This window comes from Oryzias latipes, chromosome 9 (assembly GCF_053564925.1).
Source record: "Oryzias latipes strain Hd-rR chromosome 9, Olatipes_Hd-rR_3.1".
Lineage (NCBI taxonomy): Eukaryota > Metazoa > Chordata > Actinopteri > Beloniformes > Adrianichthyidae > Oryzias > Oryzias latipes.
Window position 1 is genome coordinate 4,893,495 of NC_136245.1, and position 21,706 is coordinate 4,915,200.

At 41.0% G+C, this 21,706-nt stretch overlaps 3 protein-coding genes across 20 annotated transcripts; 2 read left to right on the top strand and 1 right to left on the bottom strand.

Annotated features, from left to right (window-relative positions):
* The first annotated feature begins 9,181 nt into the window (after window positions 1–9,181).
* LOC101170597 (C-C motif chemokine 20) lies at window positions 9,182–10,198 on the top strand. Its single transcript, XM_004072803.5, has 3 exons — window positions 9,182–9,339; window positions 9,540–9,654; window positions 9,736–10,198. Exons 1-3 carry the CDS (start codon window positions 9,279–9,281, stop codon window positions 9,842–9,844), a joined length of 285 nt encoding a protein of 94 aa, XP_004072851.1. The 5' UTR covers window positions 9,182–9,278; the 3' UTR covers window positions 9,845–10,198.
* Window positions 10,199–12,520: 2,322 nt separating this feature from the next.
* LOC144994392 (uncharacterized) lies at window positions 12,521–21,660 on the bottom strand. Of its 18 annotated transcripts, none has more exons than XM_078952153.1 (6): window positions 21,311–21,371; window positions 20,017–20,097; window positions 18,331–18,446; window positions 15,508–15,626; window positions 15,217–15,366; window positions 12,521–13,563 (listed from the first exon to the last, which is right to left on the bottom strand). In XM_078952153.1, exons 3-6 carry the CDS (start codon window positions 18,387–18,389, stop codon window positions 13,418–13,420), a joined length of 474 nt encoding a protein of 157 aa, XP_078808279.1. In that variant the 5' UTR covers window positions 18,390–18,446; window positions 20,017–20,097; window positions 21,311–21,371; the 3' UTR covers window positions 12,521–13,417. The 18 variants fall into 18 exon arrangements, 5 of the variants coding, with proteins under 5 accessions (XP_078808279.1, XP_078808281.1, XP_078808280.1 ...); XR_013657923.1 differs by lacking the exon at window positions 12,521–13,563 and adding an exon at window positions 14,660–15,128 and having other exon boundaries at window positions 15,444–15,567; window positions 21,311–21,576; XM_078952155.1 differs by lacking the exon at window positions 20,017–20,097 and having other exon boundaries at window positions 21,315–21,660.
* On the top strand, window positions 17,799–21,028 carry LOC101160820 (C-C motif chemokine 19). Its single transcript, XM_011479655.4, has 4 exons — window positions 17,799–17,940; window positions 19,137–19,254; window positions 19,332–19,446; window positions 19,963–21,028. Exons 1-4 carry the CDS (start codon window positions 17,886–17,888, stop codon window positions 19,993–19,995), a joined length of 321 nt encoding a protein of 106 aa, XP_011477957.1. The 5' UTR covers window positions 17,799–17,885; the 3' UTR covers window positions 19,996–21,028.
* Window positions 21,661–21,706: the final 46 nt, after the last annotated feature.

Sequence of the window (21,706 nt, forward strand, 5' to 3'; positions counted from 1 at the left end):
GAATTGAGGAGAATTTTTATTTGCAAAAGGCTCCCAATGATTATGATCAGTATATTTCACTAAACGTTAACTTGACAATGACAAACGTGTCCTCCACACCTGTGCCTTATTGTGGCGAAATACAAACGTATCACAGTTGGCGGTTGGCATATTACACAAATCTCATTTCCAACTTGAATTTAAGTTAAAATCTCTATCTCTATCAAGCATGATCTTTTTCCCGGCTCAAAGGGGGGGGGAAAAACAGGCCAGACTTCACACAGTTGTTTTGGCTCTCTGGTCCATGAAGTGAAGATAAACAAAAGCAGACATTTCTGTCTAATCTCTGCAGTGGATGACCTCAAAACACGTCTGAACACGAAGCTTACAAGAAGTGTCCTGCACAAAAAAACAATGGAGCGGAAATTCCATACATAGTCCATGCAAACACAAACTTTAAAAGTAATTTGTTCCTAAAAATGTCTCTCCTTTTTACCGTTTACAGTTTGTTACATACGATTGTCTTTTATTATCATGTGAAAATACTTCATTTCTATCAACAGTTCATCGTCAGACTACAAAAGCATTTATTTGTGCGATGAGATTAGTTGTGCGGAAGACCTCCTGTGTGGTTTTGGTTCCTAAGACAACAAGTGACACTCTACTACTACAGACTAGCAGACTGAACCTCAGTCTGACAAAGACCACAGCCTTTCTGCTGTGTTTTTTTATCTCTCCAGCGGGTTCTATGAACCCCATCTGGCCGGCATCTCTAAGGGACAAGCTGGAAGATGCTGGAGTGAATGAACTCCTAGCTGCCTGGACAGCTGGCTAAAATCCCCAACAGGCCAGAAGATGTGACACCATGGAATTGTGCATCTGTGATGGGAGTTTCCAGCTCTGAAGCTCCTTGGGAATTTCTTCTCCCTTCCTCTTCTCACTCTACACATCAAACTTCACCTACAACACCAGCAGCTATCACCTCCAGAAGGTCTGGCTCAGCAATTGCTGGCTGAGAGGAATAAGGGTTGCTCAGTGCCAACTGTCCCGCCCACATCTCAGAATTAAATTTCCAATGAACTAAAAAAAAGCTTGGGTTACTCGTTCAATCCAATTCTTGGGTTTTCATTTTGGGATCATTTTTTGGTTGCTTTTTGGAGCAATGCTCATTTTTTCGGGTTATAGTGGTTTTATCTTAACTCAATTTGTGTGTTTTTTTCCTGAAGGACCTCTGGTGGCGCCCGCGGTGCAGCGCCCAAGGCAGCCAGTTCCTACCAAGAAGCGCATCGCCAACCGATTGTTGGTCACGTATCTCATCAAATTAAAAAGAAAAATGTTTACCTTGCAGTTTTGCTATATATGTCCATTAGAATACACCTCAAGAAACACATCCTCCAAGTGCAAAAAGTTTTTTTTTTCTATACAAGTGAGTTATTTAGAAATTGTTGTGTTTCCATTCGATTAATTTAGTATCATAAATCCAATTTGCGCAATCTCATAGTCAATGAAAACGCAGTAATCTTTTGTCAGTCTCGCTTAAAAGTCCCACGGCTTCTTACTATTACTTCCTCTGTTTTGTTCTTGTGCTCTCGTTCCTGTAAATGGGCTCCGGTAAGGACTGTCGTTGTTTAGAGATTATGTTTACTGGACGAATGTCGGTTTCTGTCAGCAGTTAGAGGTGAGTTTGCTCATGGATTAAGCCTTTCTTAAAGAAGACTAGAATGACTTTGAATGTTTTCAAATGCCTGTTTGTTTTGCTTCATGTCCTAAATCCTTACTCATTTTTCAACTAAAGAGCCAAGTCACATTGTTGCAGGTATAGATAGGACATGTGGGATTATCATAACATTACAGCTGTATTTACTCTCTTTTCTGTTGCAGCTTCACAGGTGCAGCAGCGCCAATCCAAATGAAAGAAATCTTTTCAAACATCAGCTTCATCTGTCCACCTAACAACAAAGTTCCTGTTGGATAAAATTTAACAAAACCCTATCAAAATGACTAAGTAAATACTGCTTCCTCACAGACTGAGACTTTAAAGGTTAGACTAAATCAAGATTGTGGTCAAGATCCCTGACGTTTTTCAGAGGATCTTTACTATCATGCTCTGAACCGGACACAGCAGCCATGCTAATGAGAAGCAAAGTGAGGACCAAGCTTTTTAGCAAGCGTCACATCTAAGCAAAGAAACTAAGAACTGCTGGTGAAAAGTTTCAACTTCAGTCAGTCTAGAAAGGACTTTTACAACCATTGATAAGGTTAGAATAAGAGGTTAGAAGGGGCTAGAGCAGGGGTCCCCAAACTGCGGCCCAGGGGCCGGACCCAGCCCGCCCATCCATTTGACCCGGCCCTCTGAACCTTACCAGAGAGAGGCCCCCCCCTTTGTTTTGCATTATCACATAGCGTGGCCACTCAATTGAGACTCATGGAATCATGGAAAACTGAGGCGAAGTGGCCCTTCCCAATGGAATCCATGGAATTGTTTCCTCACATCAATAAAGCTTGTTTCAATTGAAATGTGAGCCAAGTTAAAAATGTTGCTACTTCAACCTCACTTTGCCCCTGTCATAGAACTTGAACGTGAACCATGGACCCCCCCCCCCATCAGAACGGAAAAATGACAAAAAGGTTAGGTAAGGGAAACATTGATTCAGAATGCAGGTATTTAATCTAGGGAGTTGATCAGAGAGAACAAACAGTGGTCTCACTAGGCTAGCCTCCTGAAAGCCTCCAAAACTGGATTATCAGGAAAGAACACAAAAACCTTAATAGACTGCTCATATGAGTCATTTAAGAGATTCTGCTCTAATAACTGAAGTTGAACATGTATCTAATATTGTGCATGGACAACAGAAGCTTTATTTCTGTGAACAACCCACAGAGATTGATTTGGTCATTTATTTTATAAAGAAAAATACTGTTATTTTATATTTAACCAGAAAGGGGGATTTGTTTTTAATTGGTTTCATAAATAGTGTTATTATATACTGTATTTGATTGTTGTTCTTTCTTTTGGTAAAGAACCCAGAGAGGACTATTTGATATCATATTGGGTTATTAATATTTGGTTATGTGTGGCTTTCTGGGAAACAATGCATTTCTACATTTAGGCACCCCTGTGATCGTCACACTTTTTCTGTTTCAAACTGACCCAGGCCCCCAATCAGAAAATGGAAATGTCAAGTGGCCCTCACTGGAAAATGTTTGGGGACCCCTGGGCTAGAACTATAATCATTTGATGCTTTCAATTCCAACTGAAGAGAAAGACTGAAACATTTTTAACTGGAGGTTGACTTTTCCAGCTTAAAAAGAGTATTTGGGCTGTAGTTGGAGAGATTAACTTTTTTTACGTTAATCTAACTTAATTATTTAGTTTGGTGAAAATAAATCATTTTTTTGAGTTCATTCAACTTAAAAATAACACGTAGTTGTCTGACATAGTTATTTTACTTTCAATCAATTTGATTCAATTAAGTTGGTGTAACTTTGGTGTGAAGCTGTCAATGCGTCATGACGTTATAACGTAAGGCAGCGCAAGGAATTATGGGATACATTTTCTTTGCCCATCTGGGGAGATTAGGGTTTAAGTGTGCCTCCTTTTCTACCCATCCGTCCATCCATTTATCTACCTTCTGACGTACATCACATCATACGCATGTGCAGTGACGTATGCATCAGATGATGTTCAATTGGCCGTTCTGCATGTCAATCAAGTCAAGTATTTCTCGTGAGGATTTTGATTCGCTGATAGATTTTTTTCAGAAATGTATTTTTATTTTTTGGTTATTTATCTTATCCGGCCTGCGATCTACCCTCATGTACTTGCAGATCGACTACTCGATCTGGATTGACATAATGAGCACCTCTGGTCTGTCTGCTAGTCAGTCTTTTTTGACATGACTCTCTTCATATAATGTTCATATCATGCCACATGTCTGCCTGTATCCGGACCAGGGACAGGGATTGGGAACACCGGAGCATCCGGTAAAAAACCCACATTTGTGGACACGGACACACACTAAAAACAAATAATTCACTTTTTACTTTGACAGCAGTTTTTAAGCTAAATTTTTCCCAACTCATATACCCCTGGTATCTTTTTAAACCTATACTATTTTTTTACAAATTTTACAGTTGTTTTGTTTCCTTCTATCTAACTCTTGTTATCCATTAACATATAAGATACAAGAACATATAAGAAACATATAAGAAAGGCCAAACCTTGGAGATACTTTTTTTGTGGTTTTAAGCTTTTTTTAAATTCCTACAAGCTAACCCCTGTTATCGATACCCCCCCCCCTCCGCTTTTTCAGCAGTTTTAAGCTAATGTTTTTCCTACTATATTTTTCTAACTAACTAAATGGTAAATGGTGCATGCTTGTAAAGCGTTTTACAGACACAAACCGGTTTTCCATTCACACACACACTAGTGTTGAACCGCTGGCGCCAACCTTCCACCAGAGGCAAGGTGGGGTTCACTGTCTTGCCTAAGGACATCTCAACACATGGGAAGGACAGGGCGTGAATCGAACCTGCAATCTTCAGATCTACCGCTGCCCCACGGCCACCACTAACTAAAAAACCCTCCTTTTTTTTTGTTTAACTTTTTTTTTAAAATCCTACCGGTTAAACAACTACAGAACTACTCCTTCCTCCGACGGAAGAAGTTTCAGAACCTTCTAAAAACACCGCGCTTCTGTGATTTTATCAGGTGCTTTTGGAAGCTGGAGGCAATGTCATTGACCACGTCAGAGTTGAAGACAATGAAAAATGATGATGGACTTCAGCACATTGTTCTCAACATACAGCTTTGCTCTTTTGGCTCTTTCTTTGATGTGCTTTACACATGCATGGCGGCTTTTACAGATCGCGTCCTCATTCTGTTTGCAATTGCTTTAACATATGGAGGACTTCGTTTTTGTATTCTGGTTCGTAAATTGAGTAATGCAGAACCAGACTTTTCTTTCTTGGCTTCTGGGTCTTGGTCCACAGCACATGTGTCAAACTCAAGGCCCGGGGGCCAAATGTGACCCTCCATGTCATTTTATGTGGCGAGCATAAACGTTTTTAATTTCTTAAAATAAAAAATAAAAATTGGTGTTTATTTATTCATTACCAAGGGGAAATTAACTTAAACCATCGGATTGGACAACTATACATTAGGACTTAAACACTGTCCATATAACCTAACCTGACAGATTCAAATGTAAAATGATTTATGCTAGAGTAACAAGCAAACATGTTTTCTATGCAACTTTAATTAACACTTTAAAAAGTTATAATAAATAAATATTCAGTTATTCAACATTAAGGAGTAGTTACATTCATTTCTCATTACATTTAGTTATATGTATAAGTTGTATCTGCCCCTTTGAGGACAGCCACTATGCTGATTTGGCCCTCAGTGAAAATGAGTTCGACACCCCTGGTCCACAGCATAGGACTTTAATTTATCAGTCCATTTTTTCAGCTTTTAAGTGCACACCGCCAGTTTTGCAGCAGCAGCTCTTGAATTTGCAGCTTCAAGGAAAGCTACTGCATCCTGAAGGAGAGCTGTTGCTGTTCTCAATTGCTGCTGTTTTTTAGGCTCTGGACGTAGACTCTGATGTTGTCGGCGTACGTCTCTAACCTTTGAGACAATAATTTGATGCTTTGAGTGGTTGCCTTTAACGGATCTTTCAGGGCCACATTCAGTTGTGTTTCTGTGGTGCTTGTCTTTTTGTCCCGTGTCCTCAGTCATTTGATGCCAATTTCAATTCTCTGGACTTAGCTCATCTCTGAGCTCGTGCAGTTTCTCTTCCTTTCATTCTAGAAGGCTTCCCTGTCGCCAAATACCGGAGTATTTTGGTGTTTCCATTTGTAGCTGGTTGCATAGGGCGCCGCCATCTTTGTTTACATCCTGGTTCACGGCACTTCCAAGGGTCTTTTTCGCGCCGGCGCCATCATGGACTGAACGCATGCCGAGGCTAGCGTCTGAGGCCTTCTTGCTGTGTGTTGCTTCATGGTATATTTCATTATTTGCATGCCAAATGTCACAATCAGTATTTTTCCTCACGTTAACACAAACATTCCCACCAGAGTCCCTGATTCTTCTGCATATTGTTGGTGTCAAAAGAGCCAGTTTTTTGTGATACTCCTATTTCTGGTTTTGCCTACTTAACTTGAAACATGAAGCTGTAAAACTTAAGTCTGATTTTTGAATTTCAACATAAATATATTAGACTAATTTAGTGTGTAAAGGCATTTTCAGGAGTTATTCAGGCCTTTTTAGGTCACCTTTCCCATATTATTTTGTTTTGTCATGCCGATTTATCTTGTGGCATTAAACTTAAAAGTGTTATTCTTTTCTTGGACGGTGTGCTTTCAGCTGCAGCAGAATTTACTTTACTTAAAGACACTCTGCTTCTTCTGGATGCACCTCATTTAAAGTGAATCTACAGCCTTTCCCTTTGATGTGGTGCGCTATCAGATTGTGGGCGGCACGGCCGACCACAAGCCTGCAGCGACGTCTGAGTACGCGCTAACACAACATGAACTTTCATCAGCACAAAGAAAGCCATCAACAGATACAATTCCATTTTCCTGATCTGTGCCTGGAGCGATCCAAGTGAGGAAAAATGGCTGTGCCCATTTTCAGTTTTATGACTTTAAATATTTATCCTGTTATTTTATTGCAGTCAGAATCCAAACTGAAAGCAGCCAAACTGTAGGGACAAAACAGCAATGACTGCAGTCGGTGTTGTCGTGATGGTTCTGGTGTTCCAGTGGCATCGTGGAACCTCTGGGACTCGTTCCGGTCTTTCCTTCCTTCTGAGGGAAAACACATCAGCTAAAGCAGATCAAATAGTGAAACAAACCGTCTAAACTCAGAGAAATGACTGTTTATAATATTGTTGTACTTTTTTTGTCTTGAAGGAGAAATGTGTTTTTCTTCTAGGGCAGGGTCCCCAAATCCAGGCTTGGAGGGCCGGTGTCCTGCATGTTTTCCAACCAGCCTGCCACTGAAGCTCCTTATTGGCTAAACACACCTGATCCAGGTAATCTGCAGCAGATAAGGTAGGGTTGGATTTGGGGAGCCCTGCTCTAGGGTAAGCTCTTGCAAACTAAAAAGGAGCTTGGTCATTAATAAAGCCTTAATCGCATGCACCTGTAAGGGGGGCTGACCCATACAGGGTTTTTTTTGGGTTGTCCAGGCCGCAGAGAGGAACAGTTGTGTCTAAAGGGGAGCACAGGTGTGTGTTGCAGTTCTCTCATACGGCCACTTCAATGCATGTCACAAAAATGGATTGTACCATTGTCATTTAGGCGATAAGCACATCGCTCTTATGATATACTGACTCCATGCAAAGGCTGCAGGCATGAAGTGTGCATGTGATACTTAATGGGCCCCCTCATAGCAGCTCCATTTAAAGGGGACACCATCCATACATCACTGCCAAATCCTAGGCCCTGATTGGTCAACCTGGTTCAACTTTCATCGCGTGTTGAATGGCCACATGTTTTGTACGTAGATGGTTGTAAAAACTTGCGTGAATATGAGAGTTATGAATGCATAATCCTGAAACACGCTTTCATGCGTGTTTACATAGACTTTTCATTGAAAGTGGTCTCTTGAACACGCGTGGAAACGTAACTTTAGGAACGGGTCACCTCCACAGGTGGGCCAGCGTTAGAATCTAAGCATTCTGTTTACAAGAGAAGTTAGAATGATGCGAGCGATCGGCCAAAGAATCAGTGCAGCTTTTGGAGTTGTTTGAATTGAAATGTCAAACTGTGATCTGCACAGAAACAACCTAACCTAACTTCTGTCTCTCACAATTGTGTTATCCTTGGCAGAGCTTGAGGTTTTCTGGGTAAAGGTATGTCTGTAGTGTGTCCAAGGATGGCTCCCACGCCCCAGGATGATTATCTGATTCTGGGACACATGCTCGTGCACGCACAATCATCCAAATGGCAGCTTGTCACACTTCACTTACTCCAGTCATTCAGAAAAAAATCCCCTAATGTTCTGTCCCCACTTCAAAGTTCATCTGATTACAAAAAATGGGAGGAGCTTCATGAAACCAGAGTCAATGCAGATCAAGATTAGATTTTTCTGATTTCCCCGAATTTCTAAATTTAACATTTCTAATATGTCCCAAAATTTAAAATAGTGCTTCCATGTAGCTCATCAAATCTCATACTTTATTATAATTTTTTTTATGATTTCATTCAGATATTTGGCTCATTCCCAAAACACGATTTTGGGTCAAATAACAGAAACAAACAAACAAAAGAAAGATTTCGGCAACAGAGGTGTAAAAAAGCAGCAGACGGACTTAGAGGCAAAAAATTCACATTTTAAGAAAAAAACGTAACCTCTTTTTTCATAGTCACAGGGCCCCAGGTAATCGGAATTAACTACAGTGAAAATACCCACAAAAAGAAAAAAAATGCAGTAGATGAGAAATGAAAATTAGGATTACAGAGCAAATGTAAGCAAATCACACATAATGAAAATGGGGGAAAGTTCAGAGTATCCCCAGTTATTTGGATGATATTTTTAAAATAAATTCCAGATTGTTATAGCTTTCAAATTCGTTGAATTTTTGAGAGGTTCGCTTTTTCTAATTTCACAAATGAAATGAGCTAAAGAAGGTTTGATCAGGGCATTTTTACATTTATATATATGTAATTTGGCTAAAAGAAAAATTAACTTAGACCTCAGTTTAAAACAAAAAGACATCCTATCACAAAAATATTGTCTGATTCCTGGTGTTTGCATTCAAATTCCCTCATTAGGTTTCCATTTTGCAGAACACGAAACTCTGTTGTTACTTGTAATTATTAGATTGTGTAACTCAACCTGCAGCTTCTCAACAGCCCAAGGCAACACCTGCTGTTGCTCCTAATAAAGATGTGTCCATAATTATCTACAAGAGCGTGGTGTCAATCTCAGAGAACCAGATTGGAATCACATTATGGGTTTCCCCCAGCAGCATTCCCAGAATGGGAGCCTTCACATGCCCTTATTTGGTTTACCAACAGGAAACACTTTTCCTTCTCAGACCAACCTTGACAAAAAAAAAATCACATTTTTTTTGTCAGGAGAAATCGTGAGGGAGGAGCTGAGCTGGGGAAAAAAAAAATTGGCTCGTGCTCTTCTGTCAGCGCCCTCCCTCTTCCAGTCAGTGAAAACCCACTTTCACTTTCTGTGGAGCACCTGCATAAAAGCACCTGCAGCTCGGGTCCGAGTCACAGCAGCACCTTCGCTCCCCCTGAAGAGACTCGCTGAACACCTGATCATCACGGACGCAGACATGGCCTCTCGAGTTGCAGCTTTGATCTTGCTGGGTCTCCTCTGCGCTGGACTTGCAGCAGGTAACATTCACTTTCAGACTGCTCTTCCTGCAGAATTCTGCAGGATTGCACAGACTGTCCAGGCTGAGTCAGCTCCACCTGCAGCGTTCTTACATAAAATGTGGGGTTGCACCTGCAGATAGGTTATGTTTGAGTCTGAAACCGTGCTTTCTGTCTTGTGGTTTTTTTTTTTTCATCTGCTGTTTTCTGTTTTCCTGCAGCCCAAGTTCCAAAGGACTGCTGCTTATCAATCCGCCAGGAAAAGTTGAACCCTAAAAACATTGTGAGCTACTCCATCCAGGAGGAAGGGGACGGCTGCCAAATCAGTGCCTCCGTGTAAGTCAAAGCCCAAACTGGCTCATCATAAAATAACCCTCCAGGTTCTGTTATCTGATTGGTCTCAATCGAATTTTTCAGGTTTGTAAACAAACACGGCAAAAAGCTGTGTGTTGCTCACCCCAAAGATTTTCCTTGGGCGCAGAAGATCATGAACCTTGTGGACAAGAGGAAACCAGCATCCCAGTGAAAAGGTTAAGGCGGAGTCCACTTCTCACAGCTCGGCTGAGCGTCAAAGCGAGGATGCTCGACGGTTTCTCTGCTTCCCCACAGCTAGAGGAGCCAGGGGGAACCTTTTAAACATTTAAGCTAATCTCTGCATGTGTGTGTTTCGTTTCTGTGTTCTCTGTCCCGCAAATGGCTGAAAACCTGTTCCTTCGTGTTCATGGCGGCCGCGGAGCTGCTCACTGTGAAGACTGATGCAGAGAGCACGTCCTTGTTGTCATTCCTTGTTGTAACTGTTGTAAATGTTATAAAATGGTGCTGCTTTTTTACGAAATATGTTAGACTGGAAATGTCAAATAAACTTTATATGGATTTTGTACATTTTTGTCTTTTCTTTTCTTTTTAACCGAAAAAGGAAATCTGTCATTGGATTCCGGTAATGAAAAATGATGCTTTGAGTGTTCAGGTTCATTATAAAAAAAACTGTTCAAAACATAGTTTACTAAAAGAAAAGCAACAACAAAAAAGGCAAGACTGCTTATTAAAGTTCAAGAATGTTAATGAAACTAATAAAATGAAAACTTGAATAAAAATGTGGTCTTGTGAAGGGCTCACAGAAATATGACAATGGAAAATCAAACAACTACATTTATTATCCTAAAGAGAAAAACAAAAACAGAAAATGAATAAATGAAAATGGGATTCAAACCTTAAAATCAAATCAAAAGAAGCAGAGCTCGCAGGAGGACGTGACGTCTGGCCACGAAAAAACAGCTTTAAGTATCAATCCATTCACAGTTCTGTGCAGTAAGCTTTGTTTTCTTTGGCAAAGAGAGATAGAAGTCAATCAAACAAGCTTTACAACAGAAAGTAGGAGAAGGTTCACTTCACCCTGTTGACAGATAAAACGTGAAATGCAGTTTAAATGAAAATACTCTTAAACCTTGCCTTTAAATAAAAGTCATTGCACCACAACAATGAATATGTCTCGATCTGTTCAGCTCTGGACCTGGTGGATTCCACACAGGAGCAGAGTGATGCAACAACCAGGATCTTAGATTTTTATGGCAGGACTTTGACACCAACAACAGAAGCTTTAGATTAATACCAAACATAAAATATAATAAGTCATATTTAAAAAGCTGAAAATGAGCAACAGTTCTTTTTTAATCAAAGGTCGCAGCTGCAAATCTGACAGGACAATGTTCTCCTGGGCTCCTTCCAGTGAAGAGCCTATCCTGACCAGCTACAGCTTCTTTAAGGCCGTGTCACACAGACACTGCTTACATATGGTGCATATTGCACAAATAAAGGTTGGTCATACATGACTATACGTGGAAAAAGTGAGGAAAGTTGTGGAAGTCACGCAAAGAACACATAAATCAACGTAGAACATAAAGCGTGTTTGATTATCTTTAGTGATTTGTGCATCAATTACGTCATTTCAACGTGATATGTGCACCAAGTACGTGGTATAAAGGCTATAAATTGTTGGTTTGAAAAGTGCATTAGACATATGTGGAACGGTCGTGGAAAGCCACAAATTTGCATCTGCATCTTGCAAAAATCACGCACAACCGCAAAAGATTTATGTAAGAATGCGTGTAAACTACGTAGAATTGCGTAATTCTCAAACGAGGCAAAACTTCGGCCGAAACCCTCGACGTACATCTGCGCACAGCGATGAACGCAAGAAACACTCGTGAATTTTGTGTCATGAAGGACTGAAATTTAATAAGTAGACAATGTGCAGAAAGTATGTTGTGGCTGTGTGACACGGCCTTAAGAGATTTAGTGTTAGAACAGCTATAAAGCAAGTTATGTTCCTTTAGACAAAACGATTCTTTAAGGTCATTTCTGATAATCAACATCCTTTTGTGAGTCCAAGTTGAGCGAGCCCATGTGTGTGATGGTTTGGTAGAAATTTTTCATTTTAGCCTGTTTTTTAATAAACTCCTCATCCCTGCATTTGCTTTGAACACTTGCTTGTGATTTATAAAAAAAGACTATAAAAATTGTTGTGGTGCAATGACTAATTTAGTCTCTCTGTCTTTTAGCGCAGTGTTTTTCAACCAGTGTGCCGCGGCACACTAGTGTGCCGTGGGAGATGGTCAAGTGTGCCGTGGGAAATTGCCCTCATTCACTGATCTAAAAACATTTCTCCAGGAAATCAGCTCTTTGTTCATCCAAACAGGCCCTGATAAAAACAGAGTAGTTAGGAATATAAAAGATCTTAAAATACTTTTTTCTTTGTGTTTATTTAATTCTATTAAAGACATTTTGATAAGAATGACGGTACCGCGATTTAGCTGCAGCTATAACCGTGTAAGGAAAAGTCCCGCCTCTTTAACTGTCTCCGCCAATCATTCTTGAAGGCTTAATCACATGTTATCAGTCTGACCAATCAGAAGTGCTTAAAGTCTTCACTTCCTTGTTCTTAATTCTGCTGATAAAGTCGCTCAGTTCTAACAAAAATACCAGCTAAAGCTCGTCTTTAGCGGTGTAGCTTTCCACAGAGTCCGGTGTCAGACCGGAACAAAGTGAACAAAACAATGAAGCTCAGAGACGCTAGTCTTTCTGCCCTTTTTCGGCAGTTTTCACACTACATCTCCCATGATGCATTGGCTTAAAGGGACACCGCACAATGAGTCGTCCTTGTGAAACATTTGAAACCACAACAAACAAACAAACAGTTTCTAAATTTTTCTAATTTAACTTTTATTTCATCTCTTAGAAAAAAAACAGCCGCAACTTCTTGCTTTTTCTGCCACAATTATCACAAATCCACGTGAGATTGCGAGGGTAGGGGGGCTGTCGGTCAATGCAGACCATGAATTTCTGCTTCTTTTTTTTTGGATGCTGGTGTGCCGCGGGATTTTTGTGAAGGTTAAAGAGTGCCGTGGCTCAAAAAAAAAACTGTTTTAGCGGACATTCTGGGGTTCGCTGGTCTTTTCCTTTTTAGTCTTGCTGTCACACAGCGAGGACCTTGAACTGAGCCCGGAAGAACACCACGAGCCACCTGATTCTGTCTTATTTGTTTTTGTTTAATGCAACACTGAGGGATGATTTACAGCTGCAGTGTGAATCCCCGTTCGTGCAGTAACATGACATCATGGCAGGTTGCTGCACCTACCAGAGGAAACTAATAAAACATGTACGACTTAATGTTTCAAAGGTCTCACACATTTCTATTTCTCACTTTCTCTGAGTCCAAAAAAAACAAAAGAAACTTTCCCTGAACGTTTACAGAGAATTCCAAAGTCTATCCTGATTAGTTTCACACAGACAGAGGTGAGAGGTTGTGGGAGTAACCTGAACAGGAATCGGATTCTCCCGGTGTGTTCATGTCTCCAATGCAGCATCCAGGCAGGAACTTTGTTAACGATACACATTTAAATCTCATCATTTTGCAGTTGCTTCTATTCAAAGTGTGGTTCATGACAGAAGAAAGCTAAGCCAGACTCTCATTCTAGGTTGAGACGAAATCTAAGGGAAAAAGCGAGGAGGCAGCTGCACGTGCAGAGCTGGGTTGTTCGTCCCATTCCTGTGAATCAAAAAACTGAGAGTTTTGATCTGTGATCTACTGCTGTGTCCTGATTCAAAAGGAAGGATATGTGCAGAATCGTTTTGGATTATCTCCAAAAGCTTGAGTCTGCAGGCAGGTTAGCAGATCACTGGAGTGAGAGGTCGAGCAGAGAGATGACTGAACAGGGATGGAGCGGTTGAGTTTTGAATCATGTAGGCCTGCAGAAAGATGAAAACAGAGGGGTGTGATGCAGCTATAAAGCTGTAGCAGTAAGTGAAGCTCATTAAACCCGAGGAATAGTTTTACACAGAAGCTACTAACTTCACTTTATCTTCCGAGTCTAGCGTTTGGCATGAAGATCATAAACACAACTGTCTCGTCTTGGAGAAAGCCTTTGCTCTTTTGGAAAACCCCGGCTGTATGCAAGTTGTTGTCTGCAGTTATTTTTGACATTTTCAAGATAAGATAAACTCAGGAATCCTGAAAGGACGTTTTATGGAAAGAGTCTGAACTTACTGGAAAGACTTTGTGAGGAAACCGGGGCCTCATTGAGACCATCTGAACATTACTTTTGATTTCAGAATCAGCACTCACAGTTATTTTTGTACTGACTTTCAGATTTTAGTTTAAACCCATGGTCAAAGGTCCCGAATCACTTCCTTCTTCTTCTGTGAGTTATGGGGAGCAGCTGCAAACATCCTCACTTGTCCAGGATCTCAGCAACGGAGAACAGGAAGCTCCTTCAACTCGATTTGACCCTGACGGGTTCAAACCGGCCTCAGACTAAAGTTTTCTGTCTCCTGCGGCCTTCTGGGTGGTTTCCCACAGAGCAAATAGGGCTGTTGGGAATGGAGCTGAGCTCTGAGAAACTTTTTTACTATTGTTTGTGTAGAAATTTATCTGCAGCAAGAGATTTCCTTCACTTTTGTGGGATGTTTTGCACAAAAAAAAAAAAAATATATATATATATACATGTTTTTTTTAACAAAATGTTTGCCACTCAAAACAATGGAAAGTCCTGCAAACTGCGTCCTAATTTGTCTTTCATTTTGACTGTAAATAAGCTGCAGCCCTTTATTAAATATAGTTTCTTTGTCAGGATATAATTTCTGCAGAGCGGCAGGAATTCACCTCTGAGATGTGGACAGGACTGTTGGTACACAGTGAGCCTGCCCCTTTTCCCCATCATCTATCTGTTTACACTCTCCTGCTAGCTTTTTTGTAACTTTTTTAAAATGGCTATGCTCTTTTTCATACTGTATTTTTTCATCTGCTTCTGGGCCAAATTCAATAAAAAAATACTCAGAAATTAAATTTAGAGTTTCATTGTCTTTATATTTATCCTCCGACAAAGAGGACCATCTCAGGAAACAAAGCGACGCAGATCAAACCGTAACCGCACCTGCCAGTGGGATTAATCGGACACAGAAGAGTCAGAGTTGTGTGAACTCCACACGTGTTTGTTGTTGACAAAAGTTTGTGGGCTGCACATCATCATTATAGTTCATGAAATTATTTGATTCTATTCATCTTTAATCCCTGTTTGCATTTCATCAGAGTTTATAAGTCTGTCATCGGTAAAGATATTCCTGTTCTTCCAGTCATGCAGGCATCATGAAAAACACTTCCAGCAATTTCTGTTTCCACGGTCCTTTATTTGGGAGGCTGGCGTGACGCCAAACCCTCATCCTCAGGCGCCAAAATGCCATAAATCTTCACGCTTCAATGTTATTGTTGGATCAGGGAAAGTCCCAGAGAGAAAAAAGAAAGGCTAGAGAAGGCCCTTGGAATTAGAAGAAAATGAAACCATTAGAGCAGCGGAGATGTGAGACTTAACTGCTGTTAACGGGGTTTGAATGAAGGATTCTTACCTTTAAAGATCACAGATTCCAGGTCCTTCCTCATCACAGAAACAGAAGAGGAAGAAGCATTTGAAGAAATGTTGCTTTCTTTGAATGCCTGAGCTGTCTCATCTCCACTTTCAGAAAGAGGAAGTGCACCCAGAGGATGAGAGGCCCTCGCTGAGGAAACAGTCAAACTAAGAGTTTCATGTGGGGTTTTTTTCTCCTTCACAGAACATGTACAGAACAGAAAGTACCATTTGGCCAAACTTTATCTATCACTCTTCAGGTGATCTCATGGCTTTCTTTGAGGTTTTGCACCTTTTAAGGCCTTGGTCACAACTGCCCCCACGGCTGTCAGCAGGGAAACATTGGGCACACCTGTAGGGGGCAGCAGGTAGCCCATATCAAATATCAAGATCGTAGACCACTCCTGAAGCCTGTAAAGGTAAAAATGTTCATGCACATTTTTTTACGGGCATGGGTCGTAGCAAACATTTATATTACATGCAACAAGGAGCTGTCCACATGATAGACGCACACACATTAGACAATCAGAGTGCAGTTTGTGTGGGCATCCCACAGGCACCTGGACACCCTATGCCTGGCATTTGTGCACGGTCAGTAAGAAGCCAGTGCACGCACCTCACTAATGACAAGAGTGTGGCGTATGTGCACCATAGGACAGCATCACCCATACAGTACAGACCAAAGGTTTGGACACACCTTCTCATTCAAGTGAATGGAAAACTTTTGGGCGTACTGTACGTCAACTTCCATTAGCCTTATTAATGTTTCACGATACACTTACTAAAACACACAACAATGGTACATTCTATTTTCATGACGCCCCTTAACCCTTGTGCTATCTTAGATGACCCCCCCTTACATTGGCGCGTTCTCCCTTCCATGACAAAGGTGGATAAAGGTGGAAAGATTTCATGTGATCCATGGACACCAGTGAAGATCACAAATCATTGAAGAAAAAAGGTTCAGCGCACTGTCTAGTGGGTCTAGATGACCCAACTCCCAATGTTAAAGTGCCTAGGATAGCACAAGGGTTATGGCGGCCACACCAGCCTTCAAGATGCGGCCGCTCTTCTCTACCTCGACCCTCTACGGAGCCCACAACACCCTGCAACAAGAGTTTTGGTCGGCTTGGTAAATGTGCATGCCTCGTTTCTTGTGTCTGAATTTGACTTTTCATGTTACAGCACTCCTCGGGTCGTGCAGGTGCATGTGAGTAAGACTTTATCTTCATGTGTTTAATACATACTGTTATTTCGCTTTATTGACTAAACTTGCACCCTTAAATGTCCCGATTCTTTCGTAAGAATTTAATATTTGGCAAAATGGCAACATCTGGTAGAAATCCCCTTTAAATGCTGATATGTCAAGTACTTTTTTCCCCGCTGTGTACAGTGCGCGTGCACAAACAGATCTTTTGTGTACTGTGTACGTAGACAAACCTTACACATTTCATGCCGGGAACCCCTCTCTCCTGCCACCAGTTTCTATCCTCATCATCCTCAGCCTCCTTTGAGTGTTTCCTTCTAGTAACTACCTTGTGTTGGTGTTTTCTTGCAGATTTTCCTGCCGCTGCAGACTTTTATGACCCGAGTGTTTATGACCTTTACTGCACTTTCACGCAGCAGTTTGTACCGCAATGACTCAACAACTGATAAGAGTCTGCGATTGAAGAGAAATGACAGATTAATAATTAAATCTGAGCTGCAATTTATGCTGAAACAACGGGGAATTCTGAAGCTGGACGGGAACATTTATAGCCCCAGTGATGATGGGTGAACGAGAAAATTCACTTTCCCTATTCTCTAGTGTCTTCCACATTGTTATAATCCTGTGTAAATGATTGCTATTATTCATTTTTAAGTCCCTGACACGAAGCTCTAAGATGCAACCTATGTGTGCGTTTGATGCTTTAGAGGGCTAAAATTCTGGTTTGGATTTATCTTTTTTTTAACCTTTTACTTTTTGTTGTCTTGTGACCTCATGACCTCTGCAGGCAAAAAGATTCCCAGAAATCCAGCTAACTGTGGAAAAGCTAACTGAGATGTCCAGAAACAGAGTCTACCAGCTGCTGATTCTTTAACATGTGTGGGTTTGTTGTTTTAAAGAATAAATTGTTTTTTTTTCCTCCTTGTTTTGTTTCTGGGGTTAGTTTAAGTTCCTTGGTTGTACTCATCTTTAGGAGGGGAACGCTCCTCATCTTCAGTCGTGATCTCATTAAGCTTCTCCCAGACAGAAGCTCCTTTCAAAATAAAATAGAAGGTAAATTTTATGTCATCAGCTTCTTTCTATGAGGTTTCTCTTCAAAGAAACGGATTCCTGTCGCCACAGTTAGAGGGAAGGACATGTTTGAATGGCACACAGGTCTTCTTTGAACGATTGATCATCTCATCCTTTAAAAGGGACTTTGGGGTGATGGTTGAAGGTTCACTTGGTTCAGATTTGAGTAATTCTTTGTCTTCACTTCTTGGATTTTTATGAATGTTTATACATTTCTTGTTTTTGAGAAAGAGGAGGGGAAAGGCCAGAAAGGAAAGTGAAAGTGTGCTGCCCTCCTGCATCCATGCTATATAAAGAGTGACTCCCTCGGATAAAGCCACTTCCCTGCCTCTGCCCCAGACGGCTCCTCTTCAGGCAGACATCTGAGAACGCATCCTCCTCCTCCTCCTGACATGGCTGATGCCAAGATGCTCCTCTGCTGCCTCACCATCATCTGCTGCTGCTCAGGTGAGATTCTGCCGCTTCCGGAAACCTAATGTCATTTCTAAAACACTTTTCACCTTTGATATTTCCAAAAGAATTTCATACTTTTATAGAAAAACTCCTGGACATTTAGTCCCATCAGTTTATAGATTTGGTCTGCTTGTCAAAAGATAAACACAGCAGGGAGGTGGAGTCGCTTCTCCTCCTTCCCATGACAACACTGCAGTCCCATTTTCATCAGCAGTTCTCCTACTTTAGGATCAGTCTGGATCAGAAGGGACAAATCCTCCTCCTTTCAGGAATTAGCATTAAAACCCAGAGGTTTAGATATTGGGCGACATGAAAAAACATCATGGAGGTTTAGGGATGTTTAATCATGGGCGGTGTTTCCCAAAGTTAAATATGTGAACTTACCGGTCGGCATGTGTGTGGACTGATGCATCAGTGCCAATGAAACGGAAGGAAAACATCATCTAGGAGGAGCGTTTGGTCTTTCTCCTGCAGGCGGCAGCGCTCTCAGACGGGTGGAGCTATCAGACCAATGATCATCAGGAGAAATCAAGAGTTAAAGAAAAGATGACAGACGTCCAGATTCATGTTGTTCAGCTGGTTTTTACATGACAGGAGACTGGAAAGTACCTGAGTGTCACACCTAAAACACCTCAGCAGGATCTGAGAGGGAAACTCCAGCTCTTTGCTGCACCTTCCTGAGGACTGCCCACTCCTTACCTGCTTAAGGCTCACTAAAGGAGTCAGTTTACTTTATTAAGTTACTATAATCTGATTACCTGAATTGATCTCATGGAAGTTGTCTGTAACCGCGTAAAAAGTCCCTCTCTAGGAGGCTGACATGGTTTTGCTCCAGCAAGAAGACATCGGGGTGAAACGATTCATTCTAACAACAATTCAATCCATATCATAGTTTGTGGTTGCTGATGCGATTCCTGATCTAAAATTGATCCAGGACACGTTTAGCCTCCAATTCAATCAGCGTGACTCAGAAATAAATACCTATTATGTTCTAATAAATAAACCTACCGTGTCTCAGTATAAATTATATTTTCCAATAATCGATTTATTTCATTTTGAAATTATGTTATGATGCTATAGGTCGACTGGATGAACAACTTGCCTCAGACAGATCGATCTGGTTGGATCGTAGGAATCTGTGAGGTCAATGAATTGTTCCTCTCTGACCTACTTTTGTATGTCTTTTTCAGTGGCGATGGCGCAGATGCCCGTGGACTGCTGCCTGTCCGTCAAGAACCAAACCATAGATAAGATTGTTGTTGCAGATTATTATCCACAGGCCAAAGGCTGCGCTCTGGACGCCACCATGTGAGTTTGTCAGACAGCCGTGAGGGCCTTGCTGTTTCTTTCTGGGTCACAGCTGAACTGATCTGCTGTTCTTGCAGCTTGGTGACCAGAAGGAAAAAAACACTCTGCGTGCCTCATGATGAGCAGTGGGTCCAAGACGTGAAGAAACACGTGGATCGTTTGAAGAGACGCTGCAAGGAAAACGGCTATAAGGTACCCATCTGCAGCCTGCAGCAGCTCGCACTCAAACACACTCATCTGAAGCACAAACAGGTGGAGTCTTTTTTTAGTGGACGGTTCTTTTTTATATGATGACCCACAGTCTGGGTGTTCCTGTCAAGCTTTTCCACTTTTGGAAACTCCAACAGTGGAATTCGGATTAATGTAATAGCCATTCTAATCTGCTAAATGCAAATTGTAACCATTTAATCCATGTAATTCAGGTAAAATGAAACTAAACAAAACCTTCTGCAGGAAGTTAGGGGGGAAAAACACTGCAGAAACCCTGCTCCTACACTTCGGATCGAATAAACACTCATTCGTGTAAACAGCATTTAATTAATGAACCCATTTTTAGGCAATTTATGTTGAAAAATCATTTTAGCCTGCATTGACTGTTACCAAGTTCCCACACGTATTCTGGAGAACCAGATTTCAAGTCAGATTTCTTCAACTTCATCATCAAAGAGCTGGGAAGTTTTGACCGTGCCCGCGTTTGTGTGTCTGCAGGCCCGGCGCTGCTTTGGCCTGAAGCGGCAGTGAAGAACAGAGAGGGATTCAAACCTTCACCAAGCTGCTCCGACTCGTCCTGTTACTGAAGATGCTCTCTTGACTGGTCTTTGAATGTTTAAGCTTCATCTGAAACTGGAAGGATTTTTATTTTTGAGGCAGTGAAGAAAAGAAAAAAACTGTGAATCGATCATTTAGGTGAGGAGAACTGAAATGTGACTGCAGGGTTCAAGCTTTTCTAAATTTCTGTGACTTTTTGTGAACTATCTTTGATGTTTTGTTGGTTATTTAGCAGCAGAGACTCATCACAGTTCAAGACGCCGCAACAATAAGTCAGAAAGGAGTCAAAAATTCTTTACATTTGAAAATGTACCCTTTTTTTTGGAAAAAGAAAACAAATTCTCTTTAAATATGCAAATATAATCTGTCATACAATTGTCAGATTGTCTTATTTTAAGAAAAGAAATGCAGTCACTAAAACATGTTTTCTTAAAACTAAGCGTATTTTTCTACTGAAAAACTTTCTCAATGAAATACTTTTTCTTTCAAGACCGAAAAAATACTATTTTTGTTTTAAACAAGTCTTTTTACTCTCTGAAGATTCCGTTTTTGCAGTGGAGTCCCTTGGTCTTTTGATTCATGTTCAGTAGTTGGATGCTGTTGTCAGATTTAATTCTTCAGTTTTGAGATTCTACCATCCCAACCCCAAATCACATCCAGTTCTGGTCGCTGTTCCAGTCCATCCATGTAAACCCTTCTTCTTTGCTTACATTTTTCTCTGCTGCCATGTTTTCCATTTGTAATTTTAAGCTAATTTTTTTTAAATTGTGTAAAGTTATGTAACTGTTATGCTAATCTATTTTTTTGCTCCATCATATCAAATGTGATTCATAAAAGTTTATTCCTGATTGCTTTTGGACTCAAGTGTCTCGCATTTGTAACAGGATTCCATCACTTATAATGAAAATGTTTTGCATCTGTCAGGTTTCCTTAATAACATGTTTTCTCTAAAATGTGTCTGTATTGTCATTATTGGAGACTTATTAAAAATTACCACCACTATTAATGTATATCCTGTTATAATTATTTTCAGTCCAAAGCACGCAGGTTACAGTAAATATTTGTGACCCTCAAAGAAATTAACCCCTAAATCAACAGGTTTTGAGTTAGAAGGTAAACTTTCGACATGATGGACAGTTTTAGTTTAATTAGCTGCTGCTTTTAGTTTTTAGGGTTTTATGACTGCAGCTTGATGAATGTGAAACATAACCAGCAAAAGGCCCCAGCTTGGTCATTCCTTCTCACCTGATAAAACTGGCATTAACTTTCAGCACATAATGTTACTCACTGACACGCTCAGAGTTGTTCTCCTGGTGCCTGTCGTTGTGGTGGTGCTGGGGAGACGCGTGGAGAGCATGAAGCTCATGAGCTGTTAAACAGGACAGGAAGTGGACTTTGCAGCAGCGAGCTGAGCCTGTAGCATGTTTGAAGTGAAAATTAGGCAGACGGCGCCACCTGGGATGGAACTGAGACTAAAAAAAACCTGCATCCAAAAGCAGAATAAACCAGGCAAATCCAACCCTTGAGGACTGCACTCCTGCATGTGTTTTTCCAACACACTCTGCTCTGGCATGTTCTAATTGGCTGGACACACCTGATCCAGGTTAACAGTCATGAGAAGGGCTGGACCTCCAGCCTGAAGGCTCGGACTTACTCTGAGCTGACATTGTGCTCCACCACAGCA

Bases quoted from the DNA above. Each gene is read 5' to 3' on its own strand.
- LOC144994392 (XM_078952155.1), bottom strand. From the start codon at position 18,389: ATGATGTTTTCCTTCCGTTTCATTGGCACTGATGCATCAGTCCACACA. The intron at 15,367-15,507 runs GTGCAAAACCTC...CTGTTTCCTCAG, and splicing joins TGTGACCAAGGCCTTAAAAG to CGAGGGCCTCTCATCCTCTG. The intron at 13,564-15,216 runs GTAAGAATCCTT...ATCTTTCTGCAG, and splicing joins GGAATCTGTGATCTTTAAAG to GCCTACATGATTCAAAACTC.
- LOC101170597 (XM_004072803.5), top strand. From the start codon at position 9,279: ATGGCCTCTCGAGTTGCAGCTTTGATCTTGCTGGGTCTCCTCTGCGCT. The intron at 9,340-9,539 runs GTAACATTCACT...GTTTTCCTGCAG, and splicing joins CTGCGCTGGACTTGCAGCAG to CCCAAGTTCCAAAGGACTGC. The intron at 9,655-9,735 runs GTAAGTCAAAGC...CGAATTTTTCAG, and splicing joins TGCCAAATCAGTGCCTCCGT to GTTTGTAAACAAACACGGCA.
- LOC101160820 (XM_011479655.4), top strand. From the start codon at position 17,886: ATGGCTGATGCCAAGATGCTCCTCTGCTGCCTCACCATCATCTGCTGC. The intron at 19,255-19,331 runs GTGAGTTTGTCA...CTGTTCTTGCAG, and splicing joins TGCGCTCTGGACGCCACCAT to CTTGGTGACCAGAAGGAAAA. The intron at 19,447-19,962 runs GTACCCATCTGC...GTGTGTCTGCAG, and splicing joins GCAAGGAAAACGGCTATAAG to GCCCGGCGCTGCTTTGGCCT.